Source organism: Rattus rattus, chromosome 7 (assembly GCF_011064425.1).
Source record: "Rattus rattus isolate New Zealand chromosome 7, Rrattus_CSIRO_v1, whole genome shotgun sequence".
NCBI classification, from domain to species: domain Eukaryota; kingdom Metazoa; phylum Chordata; class Mammalia; order Rodentia; family Muridae; genus Rattus; species Rattus rattus.
The window spans coordinates 70,690,875-70,713,626 of NC_046160.1; the positions used below are offsets into that span (position 1 = coordinate 70,690,875).

At 36.2% G+C, this 22,752-nt stretch overlaps 1 protein-coding gene and 1 non-coding gene across 2 annotated transcripts in view; one reads left to right on the forward strand and one right to left on the reverse strand.

The window, feature by feature from the left end:
• Mipol1 (mirror-image polydactyly 1) overlaps window positions 1-22,752 on the forward strand; it is a 292,380-nt gene that overhangs the window by 87,972 nt on the left and 181,656 nt on the right. Inside the window, exons 2-4 of the mRNA XM_032907776.1 lie at window positions 3,295-3,498; window positions 5,090-5,213; window positions 6,426-6,531. Of these exons, the coding sequence (XP_032763667.1) occupies window positions 3,365-3,498; window positions 5,090-5,213; window positions 6,426-6,531 (364 nt within the window). The 5' untranslated portion in view covers window positions 3,295-3,364. The remainder of the gene's footprint in view (window positions 1-3,294; window positions 3,499-5,089; window positions 5,214-6,425; window positions 6,532-22,752) is intronic.
• Window positions 18,456-18,615, reverse strand: LOC116906428. The gene has a single exon (XR_004388689.1). It is a non-coding gene; the product is annotated as a U11 spliceosomal RNA (small nuclear RNA).

Below are 22,752 nucleotides of genomic sequence, written 5' to 3' on the forward strand. Positions count from 1 at the left end.
CGTAAAGCAAACAATGAAAGAGTTTTCAGATCTCAAAAGTAAATTGTTAATTTTTAAATATAACATTCCAGGACAATGTTGTGTAGGAATGTCATAGTTACCTCACAGTATGCAGTTATAATACAATAATTCTCCTAATGTGTCCTCAACAAAGAGAATGAAAACGATTTTCCAAAAGCAGCTGATTTTAATGTATCTTCCCTTTACCCATATGAAAAATCTATACCTGAAGTTTTTATTATCTATAGTTAATACAAACAAAAATAAAATGAAGTTTTGTGAGTTACTTTTGTATAGTAGTTTGTCTCTATTTTAATATTACTTTTGTGTCTCAGAAGGATTTAATGTTTGTAGATTTCCAAGCTCATCACCAAGCCTACTTTTTTTCTTCCATCTTTATTAACTTGAGTATTTCTTATTTACATTTCAAATGTTATTCCCTTTCCCGGTTTCCGGGCCAACATCCTCCTAACCCTCCCTGTTCCCCTCACCATCCATTGCCCATTACCGCCCACCCAACAATCCCATACACTGGCCCCTAGCAGGACCAAGGGCTTCCCCTTCCACTGGTGCTCTTTAGGCTATTCATTGCTACCTATGAGGTTGGAGCCCAGGGTCAGTCCCTGTATAGTCTTTAGGTAGTGGCTTAGTCCCTGGAAGCTCTGGTTGGTTGGCATTGTTGTTTATATGGGGTCTCGAGCCTCTTCAAGCTCTTCCAGTCCTTTCTCTGATTCCTTCAACAGGGGTCCTGTTCTCAGTTCAGTGGTTTGCTGCTGGCATTTGCCTATGTATTTGCTGAATTCTGGCTGTGTCTCTCAGGAGAGATCTACATCCGGTTCCTGTCAGCCTGCACTTCTTTGCTTCATCCATCTTATCTAGTTTGGTGGCTGTATATGTATGGGCCATATGTGGGGCAGGCTCTGAATGGTTCCTTCAGTCTCTGTTCTAAACTTTTCCTAGCTGTCCCCTCCTATGGGTATTTTTGCTCCCCTTTTAAAGAAGGAGTGAAGCATTCACATTTTGGTCATCCTTCTTGAGTTTCATGTGGTCTGTGCATCTTGGGTAATTCGAGCATTTGGGCTAATAGCCACTTATCAATGAGTGCATACCATGTGTGTTTTTTCTGTGATTGAGTAGCCTCACTCAGGATGATACTTTCCAGTTCCATCCATATGCCTATGAATTTGATGAAGTCATTGTTTTTGATAGCTGAGTAGTACTCCATTGTGTAGATGTACCACATTTTCTGTATCCATTCCTCTGTTGAAGGGCATCTGGGTTCTTTCCAGCTTCTGGCTATTATAAATAAGGCTGCTATGAACATAGTGATGCCCAAGAGAGATATAGCTGGGTCCTTAGGTAGTGCAGTGCTCAATTTTCTGAACCTCCAGACTGATTTCCAGAGTGGTTGTAATCCCACCAACAATAGAGGAGTGTTCCTCTTTCTCCACATCCTTACCAGCATCTGCTGTCGCCAGAGTTTTTGATCTTAGCCATTCTGACTGGTGTGAGGTGGAATCTCAGGGTTGTTTTGATTTGCATTTCCCTGATGACTAAGGATGTCGAACATTTCTTTAGGTACTTCTCAGCCATTCAATAATCCTCAGCTGTGAATTCTTCATTTAGCTCTACCCCATTTTTAGTGGGGTTATTTGGCTCTTTGGAGCCTAGCTTCTTGAGTTCTTTGTATATTTTGTATATTAGCCCTCTATCAGATGTAGGATTGGTAAAGATCTTTTTCCAATCTGTTGGTTGCCATTTTGTTCTAACAACAATGTCTTTTATCTTACAGAAGCTTTGTAGCATTATGAAATCCCATTTGTCAATTCTTGATCTTAAGAGCATAAGCCATTGGTGTTCTGTTCAGGAAATTTTCTACGGTGTCCATGTGTTCAAGATTCTTCCCTACTTTTTCTTCTATTAGTTTCAGTGTATCTGGTTTGATGTGGAGGTCCTTGATCCACTTGGACTTAAGCTTTGTACAGGGTGATAAGCATGGATCGATCTGCATTCTTCTCCATGCTGACCTCCAGTTGAACCAGCACCATTTGCTGAAAATGCTATCTTTTTTCCATTGGATAGTTTTGGCTCCTTTATCAAAGATCAAGTGACCATAGGTGTGTGGGTTCATTTTTGGGTCTTCAATTCTATTCCACTGGTCTAACTGCCTTCTTTGTACCAATACCATATATATATATTTTTTTATCACTATTGCTCTGTAATACTGCCAAGCCTACTTCTTACAGGTGGAGAATTATTTCTTCCAGACTTAATAAAGTACATGTTGCAATCAATAGTTGTGTCTTTTAATTTTAGTAATAATGATTTCCTCCCAAACTTTATTATGCCATGAAATATATTTTATCTCTTTAAAATAAATATTGTTTAGTGTATACAACTTAAATAATTTTGTGATTATAATTAGGCATACAAAGTAGATTTAATAATATATTGTATTTTTTGATGACATTGAGGTTAAAGTAATTCCATTCATTTTAATATTATAATGATGTTTACTGAAATAAATCATCTTTACTGATATCAGGCACTTCGTTAAGTCAGTGATATTTTTTATTTACATTTTATAGACAGAAAGTGATATGTTAAATATCTTGTACATCATTATACACTTATTAAGGCTGTAATTTTTTCTACAGACAGGGCAAATCACAGTTACATTGCATAGTATTGATTCACTATTATCATTTTCTTATACTTACTACTTTGAGTATATGTTTAAATTAATGGTCATCTACATTAACTGTAATCATTTAGGCAATGTAAAACATAGAAGCTGATCCACTTCCAGAGGCTTTTGTTTAGTTAGCACAGGTATGGCCTTCTCTGCCACATTTTAGAAACTCAGGTCGCAGTGTAGAGCCTGACTTGTAAGCTATTACTCTAAACCTTCTTGATTGAATGTTGTTTTCATGGGGGTGGCATATCAGCTACCCTGCATAACAGATATTTACATTACAATTTATAATCATAGCAAAATTGTAGCTATATATTTACAACAAAATAATTTTATGGTTGGAGTGACCACAACATGAGGGACTGCATAAAGGGTCACAGCATTAGGAAGGTTGCGAACCACTGATCTAAATGTCTTCTGCTCACGGACATAGGAATGCCGACGACAAATGCTGCACTGCACACACTTCATCTGCAGAGTAACCCTAGTGACTGTGTTCAAGTCCATGAGGTTGTTTTCCTAAGGATGGTCATCTGACTCAATCATCTTCCTATCTGCCTGTGTCCTTTCATATATCATGTGTCATTTGTTTAATGCAGATATGACCTTTGTCTTGTACAACTGACCTCAGTGGGAAGTGAGGGCGCACCAGCAGATGAGCAGCTGACTATGAGTTCAGAGCAGAACATGTGCGAATTAGGCAATGAAGTCACATCTGAGGACCTTGTATTACCAGGAAGAAAATCCAGCAATTCTCAGGTCCTCCGTCCTTGTCCAGATGAAGTTCCATCTGCAACGTGCAGGTGCGTGTTGGTTTCAGTGTTTCATCGAAAAAGTAAGAATTGAAATAGCACTCTTCCCTTAATACGTTTTCTCTCTTCTTCATTTTGGAGTCTGATAAATTTAATGTGTTAGTGACTTAAAAACAGTTTCAGCATGAAGGGAAGAGGGGTATGGGAGAAGAACTCTGAGAGGGCGAACTAGGAGACGGAGAAACAGTTGGGATGTAAAGAAATTAAATAATTAATTAAAAAATTTCTGTTCTCTGTAAGGGCTTCAATTACTTTCATGATGTCGATATAATGTATCTAGATAGCTGAGAGAAAGCACAAAATGAGTTTAAAGAAAGTAATGAAATTTGATTCTTATTCAATATTATTTTCTATGACTTTATTATATAAGGATACTTGTGTGAAACTGATATAAATGATATGTTATTCATCAAAGCTCAAATCTGGTCAAAGGTGTTTATTTTTTCATTGCCATGTTCTTGGTTTTGGGAAATTTGAATACTTTTAGAGTGACCCTGTACTCTGTCTACCTTTTTTTTTTATTCTACATTCTGTGGTTTTAAGTCATACTCTGTAAAGAAATTTGAGTCTATGATACCTGTGTTTATTATGAATGAGATTATGCTGCTTTGTTTATTAATCATGTGCTGTAAAGGTAACACTAGATTTTAAAATGACAACATAATTCTGATTTTTGTGTTTCCTCGCATACTATTTTAAAGTTTTGTAGGGTTGCTCTTCTCTTCAAAATTGTTCAGATTTATTCACTGCTATCAATACACAGTAAAATCAGTAACTGTATTGGTGTTCTTCTCTCTTAGTGTCAGATTCTTACCAAAGTACAATTGGTAGTATATTTTTGGGTATAGAGGATGGTGGGAGAATGGATAAACATTTTTATAATCATTCAAGAAACATAAATGATAGAGCTTATGTTGTGTTCCTGCCATGAGCTCTGTGGTATAATTCAGTATGAGAGCATGAGAGCCCTATACTCGCTGCCTGTCCCAAGGGCTCAGTGCCAAAGACCGGCTTAAGTAACACACCCATCAGTGCTTACATACTTAACACTTCGACACCAGAAACAACCCATCTTTTTCTCATTTCTTCTCTATACTACCTGCTTACAGGTCGATGTTGTTGTCAGCTGTCTTGTGGAATGTATTTACTATTAACTCTTTGGGGAATAGATATTAATTTTAATGTCTTTCAGTTAATAATGAAAATATGAAGATGATACTGTTTTCATAAAATTGGGAAAATTGTTGTTTCCATTTTCAGAAAAGCAAAAAATACATGTTGTTCCCAAACAGAACTATAAATCAAAACATTTATAGCTTTTATAGCCTCTAATCTGAACTCTTGTTACGTATACTGAACCAGATCTAGTCAGACTGAACCAGAGTCTCTTTGAGATCACAAACTCAGTTTTTTTCATTGGTAAATTGATATGTCTGTAAGTTGATATATTTATTGTTTTGTAGCCATTGTACTTTAACTACACAAAAGTTTAAACTTTAGTTATTTTATTTATTGTTAATAAGAAATGTGTGTCCTATATGGAATCATATATTAATTATTTAAAAGCTCTTTTTATTTATAGTGTGGAATGTGGAAAGAATTATGAATCTGTGATTTATCATCAAGTTATCTCTGACTTAAATAAAGAGACATCAGTAGCATATCTTCAAAAAGAATTGGAAATTCTCAGAGCAAACAATAAAAAGGTATAGAAATGTAGAAGTCTAATTGCTGTAAATGATGTCTTAACTGTTGACAGTTCTAGTTTTCTCTGTTGTTCAGTATTGCTCATTTTTATTTTGTGTTTCAGTGGTGGCTTTACTTTGCTTTGTCATCCAGGTATGATCAGCTAAGTGGTAGGCTATGAAAGTAAGCTATTTGGGTTTCTATAATATCACCGTTTTCCATAAAGCTTTGCTGGCAATGTATGTTATTAACACTGTCCATATTTCACTTGGCCCCACTGGTATGGAATGTGGGCTACATTCTCAGCCAATTCATGCTATTCTGTTAGTTTTTCTTAATTTTAGTATCTATGCGTGCTTCCATGTCAATAATATAAGTAACCAGGCATCAACATTGCAAATGGTATTTTATGCCTTGTATCCTATTATAGGATTACATGTATGCAGCTGAATGCACGTGTAATGTTTTGTTTCCTCTGGCTCTTCCTCAAATTCCTCTGGTCTGTAAATAACTTTATTAAATAATATTCACTCTGTATGTGTTCTTTTTAAATTTCTATACAGTTTTCAGATTTTACTAATTTTTTTGTTTGTCCTAATCAAACTGAAGCCTGAATGTTGTTTCTGAAGGAAAATAAGATGAATGACAACAATGCAGAGAAGAATGGAAAAAAACAAAAAAAATATTCTGTTTGACATGACTATTTTCTATGTTTTGATTTAGCAATTATTACATTCCGTATTTCAATCAGGTGACAGTGCTCACATTCAGATGGAATGTGATGAGACAGTAGTCACACTCAGATTTATATTAGATGTTAAGATTATTATCTTAATTGATTTTGTTTCAAAATATTGAAATTACTATGGGAATCATAATCCTACTGTGCATTATTTTAGGATCAGTAGAGTCCTTCAGAATCCTTTGCTTTAAAACAAAGGAGTGAATGAAATGTCTTCTGTAGGAAGTACTTTTAGCAATATTGTTGTTCCTGTTTTATGTCTGTATCACATATACATATACATGTGGACTCATATTTTCCATTTCCTATAATTTCAGGTTGTGATTACTTAGAGAGTATATTGCAGCCTTAATTTCGCCCTCTGGAATCAGTGTACTGAAGCAGTTAGAATCTATTTAAGTATTTAAGAACAATACAATTCTACTTTAGAATTAACTATATATAGAAGGCATTTATTAGATAAGAACATTTTTTTTCTAATGTGTTTTAGCTTCAAGAAAAATTGGCTAAAGAAGATAAAGAAAAGAGAAAATTAAAGCTTCAGTTGGACCTCCACGAAAAAGCAGCAGAGGCTGCCATTGCGGAAAGGACTGCAGGTAGTGGATGAGTGTTCGCATTAAGCTCGAAGGTGATTGTGTGATGTGTACTGGTGGATACCAGCTCATTGCCTTGTTTGCCAAAGGAGGAGAAGCTTTTTTCCCTTTTGGCTGCTTAGAAAATAGGTGGCTTTAACATCCTGGTACTGGTATTAGTGAGGGCTTTACCTGTATTCACACTGATTTGGGCATTAAATGCATTGTTAACACCATGTCAATCCAATCACAGAAAGGTTGTTTGTTTTGTTGGAAGGGCCTGAACAAACAAGGGGAAATCATGATTACCAGTGTCTCTGCCTTTCAACCAGCAGTTCAAATACCACTTACTGTTTTAGTTCTCAGAGAGGAAGTACTTCTCCTTTGTGTTAAGGTAGTCCTATATTCATTACCAGTGGAAACCTATATTTGATTAACTGTTTCATGCAGTTACTAGGTTAATATCTGAAGATGCAGATGATGGCAAAGGTAATGTTTCCCTGACATTAAAGAGAAGGGTTGCAGCAGTCTTGTGTATGACTGCTTTACATTTTGGAAATTTCCTTACTCAGACACAGGTCTTTGCAAGGAGAAAATTTTAAAACATATTTGTATGTTAGGGCCATGGTCGATCACTGGATTCTGAACTCTGGAATTTCCATCTATGTAGTCCATTGTAACCTTTTTCTTTCCCTGTACTTTTTTTCTGTTAAGAGAAATAAGAATTTGTAAAATGATACATAAGTATATAGGACTATTTTAGAGATTATGTGATGAACTATATTTCATGAAATCATTCAGTGACCAAATTCAGGTCATAATATTTTATATACTTTACTTGGTTACATATATAAAAGAATTGGGGGATTTTAGATCAAGGAGGTAATTAATACAGTTTATCTTTAAATTATGTGGACAGTAATTATAAGTAAATACCATTGTGATAATGTAATTAAGATGACCACAAATAAATAATCTAATTGGATACTGGATGGCAACTTTTCTATTAGTGATAAATAATCATAAACTTTTTATTTCTTTGTGATAGGGAACCTAAGAATACATTTTATAGAAAATTGATAATATATTAAAGGTGAATAATAACAAGTAGAAGTTTTAAACAATTGGGAAGTTTCCTGACTTTAAAAAGATCACATATATATGTATATACATATATAATTGCAAAGCCAGTCCTGTAATAAATAGATTTGGTTTTTAAATATTTTGTATATATTGAATATATTTGAGGCTATCATGCCAGTAATGGTTTAATATAACTAAGTAGTCTATTTCTTGAAGAGACTCATTGAGCAATAATATTTACGATTTAACTTTTGAATAATACAGTTCACCATGTAGTTTAAATATTTATTTATTATTACGTATTTAAGAATTCATAATGGAACAAGTTGAATAACACATGTAAAAATGGAAGGAATTTAATTGTTCTTACTAGTCATATATTTTTCATTCAGAACAGAATGTTGTTTTACATGTGAGAAGTTTTAAATGTCTTACTTTCACCTAACTGATGAAAATAACAGGGTCATATAGTTTCTCTGACACATAGCAGAGGAGTAAAGAGATAAAAAGGAAACAGGGAGAATATTTCACTGATTTGAAACTCTAAAAACTTTTGTCCCTGGCGCATTCTTGAAATTTTTATTATTTCTAAATGGATATAAAATTTGATAAACTCATACTCTATCTAGTATTATGAAGTGTATTCCAAAGCAAAACACTAGAAAATAAAAGCGGTTATATGAACACATTAATAGAAAGAGAAGCTGTGGGCCTCTGTTTACATGCCAATGATGCTTCATCTCTAGTAACAGAAGAACCAAGAGTCCACGTAAGTGTAAATGTTTATTACTTTACTTCACATATCTTATTTAAACATATGAATTTGGTGATGTATAAGATGAATATATATGTATCTCTTTTAATGTTTATAAACAAAATATTAATGTTTGCAAAATAGATTCCACATAAAGTAAATAATGGATGAACACCAAAGTAAATGTTTGAAACAGTAAATATGATGCAAAAATATTTGTAGGTTTAAAATTTGTTAATATGTGACAAATTTCCTCTTCTAGTAGACATTTTTTGGAGTAGATTAAATATAAAAATATATAAGAATGTTTTTATTGTGTTAGTTCTGATTATAAGAATAAAAATCTAATGAGGAAATTGTTTAAAAAGTTATGATATATTCATACTGTGAGATGTGATTCAATAACTAAGAATTTTCTTAGTTATTTGATGTATGCAGTCTTTCCGTTCTCTAAATTAAGTGAAAGAAGTAGTAAAAAATACCATTTATAACATGATTTTGTTAAAAGAATCAATATTTATACACATATGTAAAATGAAAGATACACTCTGTTGGTCTTTCAATGAAGCTGAGTGGGATCCCCAGGATCCTTGTAAACATCAGATGTGGAGTCATGTGCCTTCAACAGGAGGGCTGGGGAGCCAAGGCTAGGAAACCCCTGCAACTTGCTGGCCTACTGGTCCTGTGAGTCATAAGCTTCTGGTTTAGTGAGTGCCTCTGTTTTGTTTTTGTTTTTTTTAATTGGAGTTTTAAATTTATTTATTTATATTTCAAATGCTATCCCCTTTCCCAATTTCCCATCCATAAACCTCCTATCTCATACCTCCTCCCCGTTCTTCTATGAGGGTGTTTCCCCACCCAAACACCCACCCCTTCCTGCCTCCCCGCCTGACATTTTCCTACACTGGGGGTGCAGCCTTGGCAGGACTAAGGGCTTCTCCTCCCATTGGTGCTCAACAAGGCCATCCTCTGCTACATATGCAGCTGGAGCCATGGGTCTGCCCATGTGTAGTCTTTGGATGTGATTTATTCCCTGGGAGTTCTGGTTGGTTGGAATTGTTGTTCTTAGGAAGTTGCAAACCCCTTCAGCTCCTTCAATCCTTTCTTTAACTCCTCCAATGGGGACCCCATTCATAGTTCAATGGTTGTCTGTGAGCATTCGATTCTGTATTTGTCACAATCTGGCTGAGCCTCTTAGGAGACAGCTATATAAGACTCCTGTCAGCATGCACTTCTTGGCTTCATAGATATTATTTGGTTTTGATGGCTGTATATATATGTGCCGAATCCCTAAGTGGAGCAGTCTCTGCTCCAAACTTTGTCTCCATATCTCCTCCCACGAATATTTTTGTTCCCTCTTCTAAGAAGGACTAAAGTATCACATTTTAGGGGTGGTACACTGAAAATTATGTTGGAAAATTTATAAAAAAAAAAGAAATTGGGTTTAAGAAAAATTCTATTGACAGATAGAATTTTTGTAAAATGCAGACAAGTATAGATTTTTTGCTTGCTTTTTTAAATTCTTAAATATATATTAAGATATTTTGTTATCTTTATTATTTTTTTAAAAACAAATTTCATGTTGAATGCTGACTACAATAGACTGGCAGGCTATTCAACCAGAAACTAAAACATAGCCTGTCTTTGCAGCTCCCTGCTACCCACACTACCACTCCTGTCCACCTTCTTTATTGAGAAACTTCACATACGAGAAAGTTTGTTAATGTCTTTTAGAAACGTGCTTTGGTCATATACACCTGTAATCTTAGCGTGTGGGAGGATTCCAGTTAAGACCTAGCTGGATCTATATAAACTTGGAGTTCAGAGCAAGCCTGCGCTGTATAAACACCTGCTGTTGAGAAATTAACCCCTACAAGACAAGAAAGAACTGTACATTAACACGGTTTTATTCCACTTTAGAGAATAATTTAAGGAGTGTTTAATTTAAGGAGTGTTTGTTGTGTCTATTTTGGACCCATTTATTTTGACTCATTTAAATTACACACATGTGTAATATTATTTTAAAACATTAGTGATGGCCTGCAGATATTAAGTGTATTTTAAAGAAAAATAGCTGAAACATCAAATATTTACACTTTTAAATGATTTCTTTTCAACTAAAAACAGTGCCTAAATGCTAAACATTTAAAGGTTCTCTTAATGTAGTTGAATTTGACAGAAGACATTCTGTGCCCTGATTGCATCCACTCATTTTGTTTCTCATCTTAGTGATGTGGTTTTTACTTTTAAAAACATGCTGTTTATTTGAATCTTTTCTCTATTCTAAAATCTCTGTGGCATGGCCTTGTACTTACAGTTTCTTTGTATTATTATTAGTAGTACAGATACTGTGAATGTTTTATGTAATGGTATTTTAGTGGTATTTTATAATGTCTAAAACATTGATATTTCCTCAAAAGCCTTTTCTTTATTTCTTAAAAGCTCACACTAGAGCCTCTGCTTTATGTGTTAGTTATTTTCTTTCTTGAATGTCATCCATTAAAGATTAGCTGTGGAAGGTTGAAGCATGGAGAGATTATGAATGACAGAACCGCTCCTGTAGAATAATAATCAGTTTTTGGTATTTAATGCTGTTTGACTTTTGCAGACACATTTCTTATTAACCTTTGGTACAAAGAGAAATCCAGGTTCCTGATATCTCATGGAGAAGATGAATTTGAGATCCTCTTCCAATTAAACTGAAATAAAGACAATATTGGATTTTAGCCAAAAGAACTCCTTAGTTTTTAAGTCTCATGTTTATAAGTCTATCATCTGTCTGTCTGTCTGTTATCTAAGTGTATTTTAGCATATAATTTAATGGTTATATGTCTTAAGTAACTTGCTTGTGTTGACAATGCAATTGCTTACAGTGTCTTTTCTCTTTAAATACACATTCTTTTCTGAGCTCCCCCATTTAAAATATTTTATATATAAAGATAGTTCTTTTTTATAGTAGAGAATGTAAATTTGCTTTTCTGAAGAGCAAAGAAGTTTCATTGTGGTTGTTAAGAGAATGAAAACAGTCCCAGTTTTTCTATTCAGAGACAATATAAATGCTTAAACTATAGACTATATATCCACACATATGAAGACTCCTGACTTGCTAATGTGGAAAAATAAACACTGTACCACAGAAAATCCTGGCATTTTTCTTCAAAACTCACATAAAGGTGAAAATAGAAAAGCAACTCCACAAAAGTTTATTTTTTAATACCTTTACACATCATATAACTCTATCATCTATCTGTCTATCTACCTATGAATCTATCTTCTATCATCCATCATTCTTCATTTCTATCTCTCCTTTCTGCCTTTTGATCTATCTGTACCTATTATCTACCATACTATATTTTAACATAGTTTAATGGTTATCTATCTTGCATAGCTTACTTGTATTGACAATGCAGTCATGGTGCCTTTTCTCTCTAAATACACATTCTTTTTTCTTTGAGTACATATGTGATATACACAGACCTGTGAGTTTAGAATTAAAGATTTGTTTATGAATACCAAATTTTTACAAACTATTTTCTACCGAATGTTTTGATTTGAGGATCTCATTGTCTTCAGTGACATTATTGTGAGAAATTCTACTGATTTCCTCTCTGTCTTTAATTCAGCCTGCAATACTTAAATAGCCACCAAACAGATGTTATGTTTTTTGGAGAAATATCTATCCTTCAAATTATGTTTCTCAGAGAATCATGATCCAGTGTTTAAACTAGAATTTTTTTTGACTTGTCTCCTTGATTCATTTCAGTAAAATAGAATATATATATATGTGTGTGTGTGTGTGTGTGTGTGTATATATATATATATATATATATATATATATAAAACCATTTGCAAACTGAATCCATAGAAAGTATTTGGTGTCTAATTTGTATAAGACTGTAGAGATCTTAGTTTCTCCAGACTACTTGTGTAGCTTTGTGTGTATGTGTGGTAAGAGGCTGACATCGTTGGGGACTTTACTCACTGTTCTCTACTGTACATTTTGAGACAGTTTCTTACTGAACTCAGAGCTCACCATTGGCTATACTGGCTATCCTAGCCAGTGATCACCTGTGTTCCATCTTGCCTTGCCTCGGCCCTGGGTTGCATAAAAAGTTTCCTTGACTGTTTTTTTTTTTTTTTAAAAAGATTTATTTATTTTATATATGTAAATACACTATACACTGTCTTCAGACACACCAGAAGAGGGCATCAGATCTCATTACAGATGGTTTTGAGCCACTGTGTGGTTGCTGGGAATTGAACTCAGGACCTCTGGAAGAGCAGTCAGTGCTCTTAACCACTGAGCCATCTCTTCAGCCCTCCTTGACTAGTTTTTAAGTGGGTGCTGGGGACTCAATTCTTCATGCTTACATAGCATCCTGCCTCCCAAGTACTGGGAATGTAGGTGTGTACCATGACTCCTGGTCAGACTTACACTGATTTTGGTCTTGGTGCCATCCAAGTAAAATAGGAAATGGCCATCCCTTCATATTAAATATGCAAAATTAGGAATATGAAGGGAAAGAATAAAAGACAAAGCTTGAAGTTACAGGTTGGCCACGGTAAAATCTTTTTACCTCCCTAGGATGCATTTTTAAAGAACAAGCAAAATGTAGTTTGACTTTGACAAAGACTGATACTTGTATAAGATATACCTACCTACATGAGGGGCAGGGAGGTAGACATGGTCTCATGTAGTCCAGACTGGCCTTGAACTCAGTAGAGGATAACCTTGAACTTCTGATTCACCTCCCAAGTGCTAGGATTAAAAGTATTTAGCACTAAATGTAGGTATACACTCTACCAACTGAGCTGTGTGTGTGTGTGTGTGTGTGTGTGTGTGTGTGTGTGTGTGTGTGTGCGCGCGCGCGCGTGCTGTGTGGTGTGTGTCGTGTGTGTGTGGTGTGTGTATGGTGTGTGTGTGTGTGTGTGTGTGTGTGTGTGTGTGTGTGTGTGTGTGTGTGTGGTCATACATTGTCTTTTTCCTACTGTGTATTTAAAATGGTTTGAAAACTGTAGAATATGAGTTTGTCAATAGACTTGGGTTCCGCTAAGAAAATATGTACTCTGCCTTGACTCAATAAACTCATACTTAGTATGGTTCAGCTTCTTCATATTTACCCTTGCCCATATTAGAAAACAATTAGCTTACTAAACAAATTTGAGTATTTGGTAGTGGTGGGGTGGGGGTGATCCTCTCTGATTCTTTCTCATTTGAGTAAGAATTATAGGGTATTTGATAACCATGTTTAAAAATGGAGATATCCAAATATTATTGTAAACACCCAATGATTTGTTTTACCTACAATATAAGTATTTTACTTGGTTGGCTTACATAGTAGCTAATAATATTTGTAAATGTAATTTAACTGCTGTGAACCTTTACTGAACAAATATTGAAATTTATTCAAGTCAAAGAAAGAATCTCTAATGACTTTTGTTAAAGCTTCTATTTAATAGTTAAGGAGAAAAGTTTGTATGACATACGAGATGCAATTAACAGTAGATTTTACATTTAATAAAAAGAAAGAAGCATGCGTATTTGCTTTATTCATTCCATCATAATTTGCATTAGAGCTGTGGGTGTTTAATGAGCAAATTCCAACTAAAATGCTATATTGATTTTCTTGTGAACTTTGTAATAGTCATCTACCTTGGAAAAGCTCACTGTTTACAATTAAGTTTTCTTTACTAAAAATATTTGAGAGTTGCATATTGATTCTTTGAAAGTATAGCACTCTAGAAAGAACTGTGATTTATAAACTCCCAGAATCACTTATAACCTAAAAGCTATTATGAAACCACTATTCAGTAATACCTTAATTTTGAATACATTTCTTATCAATTATATTAGCAGATTTAATTTTTTAAAAGTCTATTGTATTACTGTTTCTTCTCCATTAATTTCTGTACATCTCTCAGAGGCCAGAAGAGGGCATCAGATCTAGATCTCTGAACCTGGAGTTACAGATCATCCTGAACACCTGTTGTGGATGCTGGGAACCAAACCTTGGTCCTCTGAAAGAACAGAAAATGCTCTTAACTTCGGAACTATTTCTCTAGTTTCATAGTTAGATTTTGAATGCAACATGTATGCATGTGTTCAAAACATTTTAAATCTAACATTCAAATATCTTCATATCAATCTTTAATTACATATATAGATATTTAGATTTTAACTAATTTTATAAAATTAAACCTACTGTCATTAATCATGTAGGACCAAATAGGCATTTTTAGCTTTAATCATGGAGATGAGTAGACGTTCTTATTTCTTTTATCAGGTACCATCTTATGTAAAATGAAATGCAGCATGCAATACTTGAGCTAGTTGTATTCTTGTCTTATAGAGAGGATCATGAGTTCAAGTCTATCTTGAGCTTAATAGAAATAGCTTGTCTAGACCAGGTACCAGGTACCAGGTACCAAAGTTAAATCAGGATCAGATAAACCATCTAAACAGTCCCATAACTCCTAACGAAATAGAAGCAGTTATTAAAAGCAGTTTTTTTGGCTCCCAACCAAAAAAGCCCAGGACCAGATGGATTTAGTGCAGAATTCTATCAGACCTTCGTAGAAAACCTAGTAACAATAATGTCCAAACTATTCCACAAAATAGAAACAGAGTACTACCCAATTCCTTCTATGAAGCCACAGTTAAGCTTATATCTAAACCACACAAAGACCCAACAAAGAAAGAGAACTTCAGACCCTAATGAGTATTGATGCCAAAATACTCAATATGATTCTCGTCACACTTTATATAAGCAGTAGGAAGTCTATTGGTATTTAAAATGTAACTAGAACCTTTATATTGTATATATTAGTATTTAGATATTGTATATATATATCAATTTTGCCTATATTTTATATCCTGTCTAGCTTACATATTTTAAGTAGTATATAATGTAAAAAATAACATAGTATTTTATATGAACTGTCACCATGGTATATTGCCTGGAATGAACTTTGTATATACTTTTTGCCTCTATTTTTTATTTTGCTGCCATTGTAAAATATTGAAAAAGAGAAATTTTGAATTCTGTTTTTATATATAAATTGTCAAAATTCACATGTAAAAATTTTAACTTTGCTTATTTTATGTGTAAAAGTGTTTTTCCCATGCGTGTGCGTGTGCGTGTGCGTGTGTGTGTGTGTGTGTGTGTGTGTGTGTATGTGTGTGTGTGTGCTGCACCACATGCATGTGTGTCACCCACAGGGGTCAGAGGTAGACATTTGGTCCCCTGGAAGTAGAGTTTTAGATGATTGCTCCACTATGTGGGTGCTGGAAACCAAACCTAGGTCTTCTACATGAGCAACAAGCACTCTTAATTCCTGAGGCAACTGTACTGCCCCAAGTCACATTTTAATATGCTTGGACCTAAGTCATATTTTGAATATATCAGTTAAGTGTTTTGCAATAGTGTAATAAAAATATTATTTGTTTAGGGTTCTTCTTACTTACTCAATCAAGAAATTTTTGTCTAATTCAAAAAGAAGCACAAGTGATTGTATTACTGTCCCTTTCTCTACTTGCGTTGTGACTAAAATTACTTCAGATATTTCAAAAAAGGGTTGGTGAATTTTCTATGCCATAGAAGACAATGTTTCATTTTTCCAAGTTATTAAGGGCCATGGTTGTGGGAAGACAGTTGTTAGTATTAGAAGGAAAGGTAACTATTTCAGGGTACTGCCTTCCAGATAGAAGTTTTTTTTTTAATTGCATTATGATTTAATTGATGGTAGCATAGTAGTAGAGATAAAGCCAACTATATAACAGGAGGAATGGGGGAGTTTAGATGAGCTTATGATATCCCTGTCTAGCACAGTGGTGCTTAATGCTGCCACCCTTTAATATATAGTTCCTCTAGTTGTGGTGACCCAACTATAAAATTATAATCATTTTACAAATATCTGTGTTTTCTGATGCTCTTAGGTAACCTATGTGAAAAGAGTTGTTCAGTCCCAAATGGATTGTGATCTGTAGGTTGAGAACCACTGCTTTGAGATTTGAAGTGCTCAAGTACTTGAAGTAGGGGAATACCAAGTGGGTCCCCACCCACTCAGAGGCTCTATGGGGGAAGGATTGTGGGTGGGGTTGACCAGGAGAGGGGCAGTGAGCAGGGTGTAAAGTGAGTAAGTAAAATTAAAGAGACAGAGAGAGAGAGAGAGAGAGAGAGAGAGAGAGAGAGAGAGAGAGAGAGAGAGAGAATGAATGAGAATGAACCACTGCCTTAGGGTTATAGATGCTGCTGCTCGGTTGGATGAATTAAATGCAGTGGATCTAATTGGGTCCCAGAGTAGCAGGTAACAAGTGACAGCATTCAATGACCAAAGACAAAGGTGAGCATTGTTATCATAATGGACAGCATAGGCAAAGTAATATTTGGGCAGCACAGAGTAGTATCTGTAATGGACTGCACAGTCAAAGTGATTTCTTGTGGTGGGATACTGGCTTATGATCTACTGTGTTTCAAGGAATGTGATATATAGGGAGCCTGCTACATTTTATTTGATTTATTTGCAGAAACATTCTCAAATTACTAAAGCTATATTGAATTGAAGCCGGAGAGAATCTCACCTGTGAACCAATCTCCAGATTTGAGATAGTTTGCAGACCCAGAACCCTTTGATTAAAGAACTTCCAGGACACTTGAGAAAGGATCTCAATAATATACCTGAGAGTTTTACTATTATCTGTTCTCCCATCCTTCTGCAGAGGGACTTATGGTCTTTTTCAAGGATAGCTGTACACTGGGGAAAAGCAAAGGCCCAGACTTTTCTGAGTCTATTGCATATTGATTCTGAATTAATACTAATTCTGAGAGAACTCATGAAGTATTAGGGCTCTCCAGTTAGAGTAAGGAATTATGAAGGTCAGGTGATTAGTGGATTTTGGCTAAATTCTGACTCAGAGTAGGTTCAGTTGGTCCCTGAACTCATTCTGTGATTTTCCTTCCAAGTTCAGAATGAATTGTTGGGATAGATATATTTCAAAGTTGGTAGGATGCCCAAATTGGTTCTCTGACCTGCAGAGTGAAGGCTGTTATGGTTGGAAAGGCCAAAGGTAAACCAATGGAAAAACAGTGAAACAAAACTATCATTGCGTCCTTGGAGGAATGGGAGGTACTGCCACCACTTCTTCCTTTAACTCTGCTATCTAGACTGTGAAAATAGATGGATCATGAAGGATGATGTTGTATTAATGTCAGTCAAGTAGTGGATCCAGTTGTAGTGACTGTACTAGATGTTATGTGCTTACTTGGGCAGATTAACACATCTGGTAGATGGTTATAGCCATTGTCTAGCAAATGCCTTTATCTTAGTACCTGCCCAAAAGGACTACCAGAAGCAATTTGCTTTAAGTTGTCAAACCCAGGGGTGTATCTTTACAATTGTACCTCAAAGGTATATTAATTCTCCAACCTTGTGTCATAACCTGGCTTGAAGGGGTCTCCATCTTAGCCTCTTTGACGTAATATCACACTCATCCACTGTATTGAGGAGATCATGGTGATTGGACCAAGAGAGCTGATAATGCATATGTGCATCAGAGGATGGGAAATACATCTATCCGAAATTCAAATGCCTTTGATCTCATTTTATTTTTAGGAGTCTAGTGATATAGACCATGTAGACATATTCTTTTTTTTTTTCCCAATGGATACATCTAGACCTCATTTTCTTTCTTTCTTTTTTTTTTTTTATTAACTTGAGTATTTCTTATATACATTTCGAGTGTTATTCCCTTTCCCGGTTTCCAGGCAAACATCCCCTTCCCCCTCCCTTCTTTATGGGTATTCCTCCCCATCCTCCCCCCTTGCGCCCTCCCCAACAATCTAGTTCACTGGGGTTCAGTCTTAGCAGGACCAGGGCTTCCCTTCCACTGGTGCTCTTACTAGGATATTCATTGCTACCTATGAGGTCACAGTCCAGGGTCAGTCCATGTATAGTCTTTAGGTAGTGGCTTAGTCCCTGGAAGCTCTGGTTGCTTGGCATTGTTGTACATATGGGGTCACGAGCATGTAGACATATTCTAAGATAAAGAGTAAGTTATTGCACCTGGTCTCTCCAACCACCAAGAAAGAAGCACAATATTTAGCATTCCTATTTGTATTCTGGAAACAACATTCCTCATTTTTTTTTTTTTTTAACGATCACCAGCTGCCCAAATACCAAAAAATTATGTTTCCGAAATCTCTTGATGTCGATTCCGCACGCAGAGCAATCGAGTTGCCCTGCGTGTGCCACCCACGACAGAAGCCCTTTTTAACATTCCTCATTTTAACCCATATACTAGGTGACTCAGAAATGTTCTACCTTTGAGTAGGGCCTCTAATAGGAGAAAACTTTTCAGCAAGTCCAAGCTGCTATACAGGTTGCTTTACTCCTTGACAACATGATCCAATAGACTGAGTGGCAGATCGGTATGCTATTTGGCATCTTAGACAGGCCCTTATAAATGAATTACAGAGAGACTTGGGATTTTTGGAGCCATGATCTATCATCTGTAGACAGTTGTTCACTTTTTGAGAGACAGCTCATATCCTGATACTGGTCCTATGGAAAAAATGAACATTTCACAGTGTTACCATGTGATCTGAGCTTTCCACCATGATGAGGGTAGTATCTGACTCATCAAGCCATAACTGAGGACATGCACAACAGCAATCCATTATCAAATAGAAGTGGAAGTTACTGCTTCATGAGCTGTATCCTGTGATTGGTTGACCGAGGAAGAGAAGACAAGGGTCTGGTATACTGTTATGCAGACACCACCCAGAAGTGGGAGAGGTACATTACAACACCCTTCTGGAACATCTCTGAAAGATGCTGGTAAAGATAAATATTCGCAGTGAGAAGTTCAGATAGTTCATGGTTGTACATTTTGTTTGGAAGGTGAAATAACCAGATGTGTTGGGGGGCTGTAGTCAGTGGAATGGCTGGATTATCAGAGGCTTAGAAAGAGCACAATTATGGAAAATTAGAAAGATTATCCAGTGAAGGATGTGGATAGATCTCTCCAAATGTTTAAAGGATATGAAGACACTTGTGCTCCTTATAAATGCTCGCTGAAAGGGGATTTCAGCTGAGGAGTTCAGTAATCAAGTAGATACAATGACCTCTTTGGTCATTCAGCCTCTTTATCCAGCCATCCCTGTCATTGCCTGATTGGCCCATGAATATTGTGGCCATGGTGGCAGGGGTGGAGGTGATGTATAGACTTCATAACCTGGACTTCTGTTCACCAGCTGCTGCTGAGTACCAGATCTGCAAACAGCAGACACCAATACTGAGTCCCTGATATGGTACCATTCCCCAGAGTGATCAGCCAGCGGCCTGGTGACAAGGTTACTACATTGGGCCTTTTCATTCCTGGAACAGACAGTGCTTTGTCCTTACTGCAGTAGATACTTACTATGGTTTTGGATTCGTCGTTCCTGTGTGTACTTTTTCTGCCTAAACTACCACCTAAACTACCATGCCTTACCCATGGTCATAGATTTCACTCACCATTTCTTCTGACCAAGGATCTTACTTCACAGGCAAAGAAATGCAGCAGTGGGCCTAGGCTCATGGAACTCACTGATCTTACCCTGTTGTCCACCATCTTGAAACAATTGGTAGGATAGAACCATGGAATGGCCTTCTGAAGACACAGTTACAGGGCCAGTTAGGTGTTAGTAGTTTAGAGGGCTGGGGTAGGATTCTCCAGAAGGTAGTGTAATTTTTTAAACTTATATTCATTATATGGTAAAGTTTCTCCTGTAGCCAGAATCCACAGGGCCAGTAATTAAGGGGTATTAAAAAGAATAGTTTCACTGACTATCACACCTAGTTACATACCAGGAAAACTTTTGCTTTCTGTGCCCATGACCTTGCGTTATGTTGGCCTAGAAGTTTTGGGTCTAAATGAGAAGTGTTTCTTCTAGGAGACTCAACAAACATTCTATTGAACTGGAAGCTCAGACTTACCCCTGGCTACTTTATGCTTCTGAGGCTCTTAAGCCAACAAACAGGCTAAGAGTGGAATAATCGTTTTAGGTAGAGTGACTGAGCAAGACTAACATGGGGAAATGAGGTTGCTTCTTCATATTGGAGGTAAGGAAGCCTGTGTCTGGAGGAAAGAAGGTCCCTTGGGGTATCTCTTGGTTCTACTATGCCCTCTGGTTACAAACTCAATGGGAAACTACAACAATCACATCCATCCAGGATCACAAACAGCACATTCTCTTCTGAATCAACTAAAACCCAGGAAGCCGGCCACACCTGTGAGGGAGCTTTCTTGATCAGATTGTTTGACCTGGGAAGACCCACTCCAAATCTGGGTCACTTAATATGTGAAGACCTATCCTAATCTGAGTCTCACCTTCTGGTGGCAGCCTCTATAAAAGGACATGGAAGAAAGATACTTTGCTGTTGCCTGTTTTCCTTCCCTCAGTCTTCCTGGAAAGTTCATGTTTGCTGCTGCTCAGGTAGTCCTTGCTGATATTAGAGCCTATTTCTTTGGGATTCCAACTTATACTGAAGACCAACTGAGATATCTTGGGAAACTGAACATATGTTGATCAAATTTCCATCAGGAGACAGCCCGTTTTCTAATGTATTAAATTTGTGAGGATAGAAATTCTACAGGAAGACCAACGTAGCCAACTAACCCTTGGGGTTCTCAGAGTCTGAACCACCAAACAAACAAACAAAAAAACATATATAGGCAGCACCTAGGCTTCCCTACATGCAGCTTGGTTTTCATGTGGGTCTTAAACGACTAGAAAGGGGAGTATCCCAGAACTGTTGCTTATACATGGGATATGTTCTTCTAGCTGGGCTGCCTTGTCTGGCCTCAGTTGGAGAGGAAGTGCCTAGACTGGAAAAGACTTGGAATGCCAGGGTGAGAGTATACCTAGAGAGGCTCCCATTGGCTCAGAGGAGAAGGGGATGGGAAAATGGGGGAAGGATTGTGGAATGGGATGACTAGGGGCAGGCAGTGAGCAGGATGTGAAGTGAATAAGTAAAAAAAAAAATAAATAAATAAAATTAAATCCAAAAAAAGAAATAAAGAAAATTTGTTTTTATTGAAAATCCCATCAATGTTTTTGATTTCAGCCACAAAATTATTTTATGTAATCAGTATACTTTACTATATTCATTCTAATATTTACTATTTCTGTTGTTTTTTCCTGCATTCTTAATTCTCTCCTCTTTTTATTATTTTTCTATCTGAAGATTTTCTTTCCCACTTCCCTTTAGTTGTGTTTACTGTCTGTGAATTCGTGCCTTCAAATGAGGATGTCTTTTCCTTTCAATGTTATTAAAAGGAGGTCACAATTAGACAGCCATATTGATGAGATTTTAGGGCTGTAGCTTCTGCCATTACCAGATGATGCAATCTCACAGAAAATTCCCTATTCGCTTCCTCTGGTTCTTACAGTCTTTCTGTCCCTCCTCCACAAGTGTTCTCTGAGCCTCAAATTCGGGAGTTGTTTTGTAGTTCTTCAGCTTTTCCTTTTGGTTGGTTGTGGTTTCCTGGAGTGGTCTCTATCTGTCTCAGAGAAGTTTCCTTGATGAGAGGTGAGGTCTACACTGGTCTGTGGGTGTTAATGGACAGATGTTTGGAATGTAATTAGGGGTTATGCTGGTTTAGAAAAGTGGATGGTGTAGGTTCTCCTCAGGATGTTTCTTTACCAACATTTTAAGTAAACCAGTAGCTGTCTAGAATGGCTCTATTAATGTCTAACAGCTGTGACATGAACCTATTTTATAAATTAAATGATATTTTACATCTTTTCTAAGTTTATTTTATGGTTTGACTGTTTAAATAAAATTTACAACAGCTGGCTAGTTCTTTAAGGCCATAATCCTTAACATTTTGTAATATTTTAAGATACTTGGAATATCTCAAAAGCTATACTTAAGAAAAGTCCATTTCAGGTAGCATCAGAGTTCTCAGTAGAGGAAGAGATCATTTGTAATGTAATTTGCATCAAAGGTGCTTCGTGTTGTGTGCCAGTGTGCGGTGCTCAATCACCATCTCAGTGACTGAGCTGCCCTTCCGTCGTGCGTGTGCATGAATGGTGCAGTTGCTGCAGTTTCTACCTTGCTATTGGGTTTCTTTTTGTCTGCCCCCGTTGTTAATCGCCAATGCCAGGAGGTCTTTCCTTCTGAATGTTTCCTTCCCTGTTTGTGTGGATGGACATTTAGATGAATTCTGAGTTTTTGTTGTTATAGAAGATGCCACAGTCAATATTTTTATGTTTTCTTTTGCACTTGTGTATGAATTTCTTACATTATATACTAGAGATTTTCTAGATTATAGTAGCAGCAGATTTGATTTTAATAATGTTAATTTGTTCTTCACATGCTGTAAACATATACATATGATTGTAGTATTTATGAGTCTTACTGTT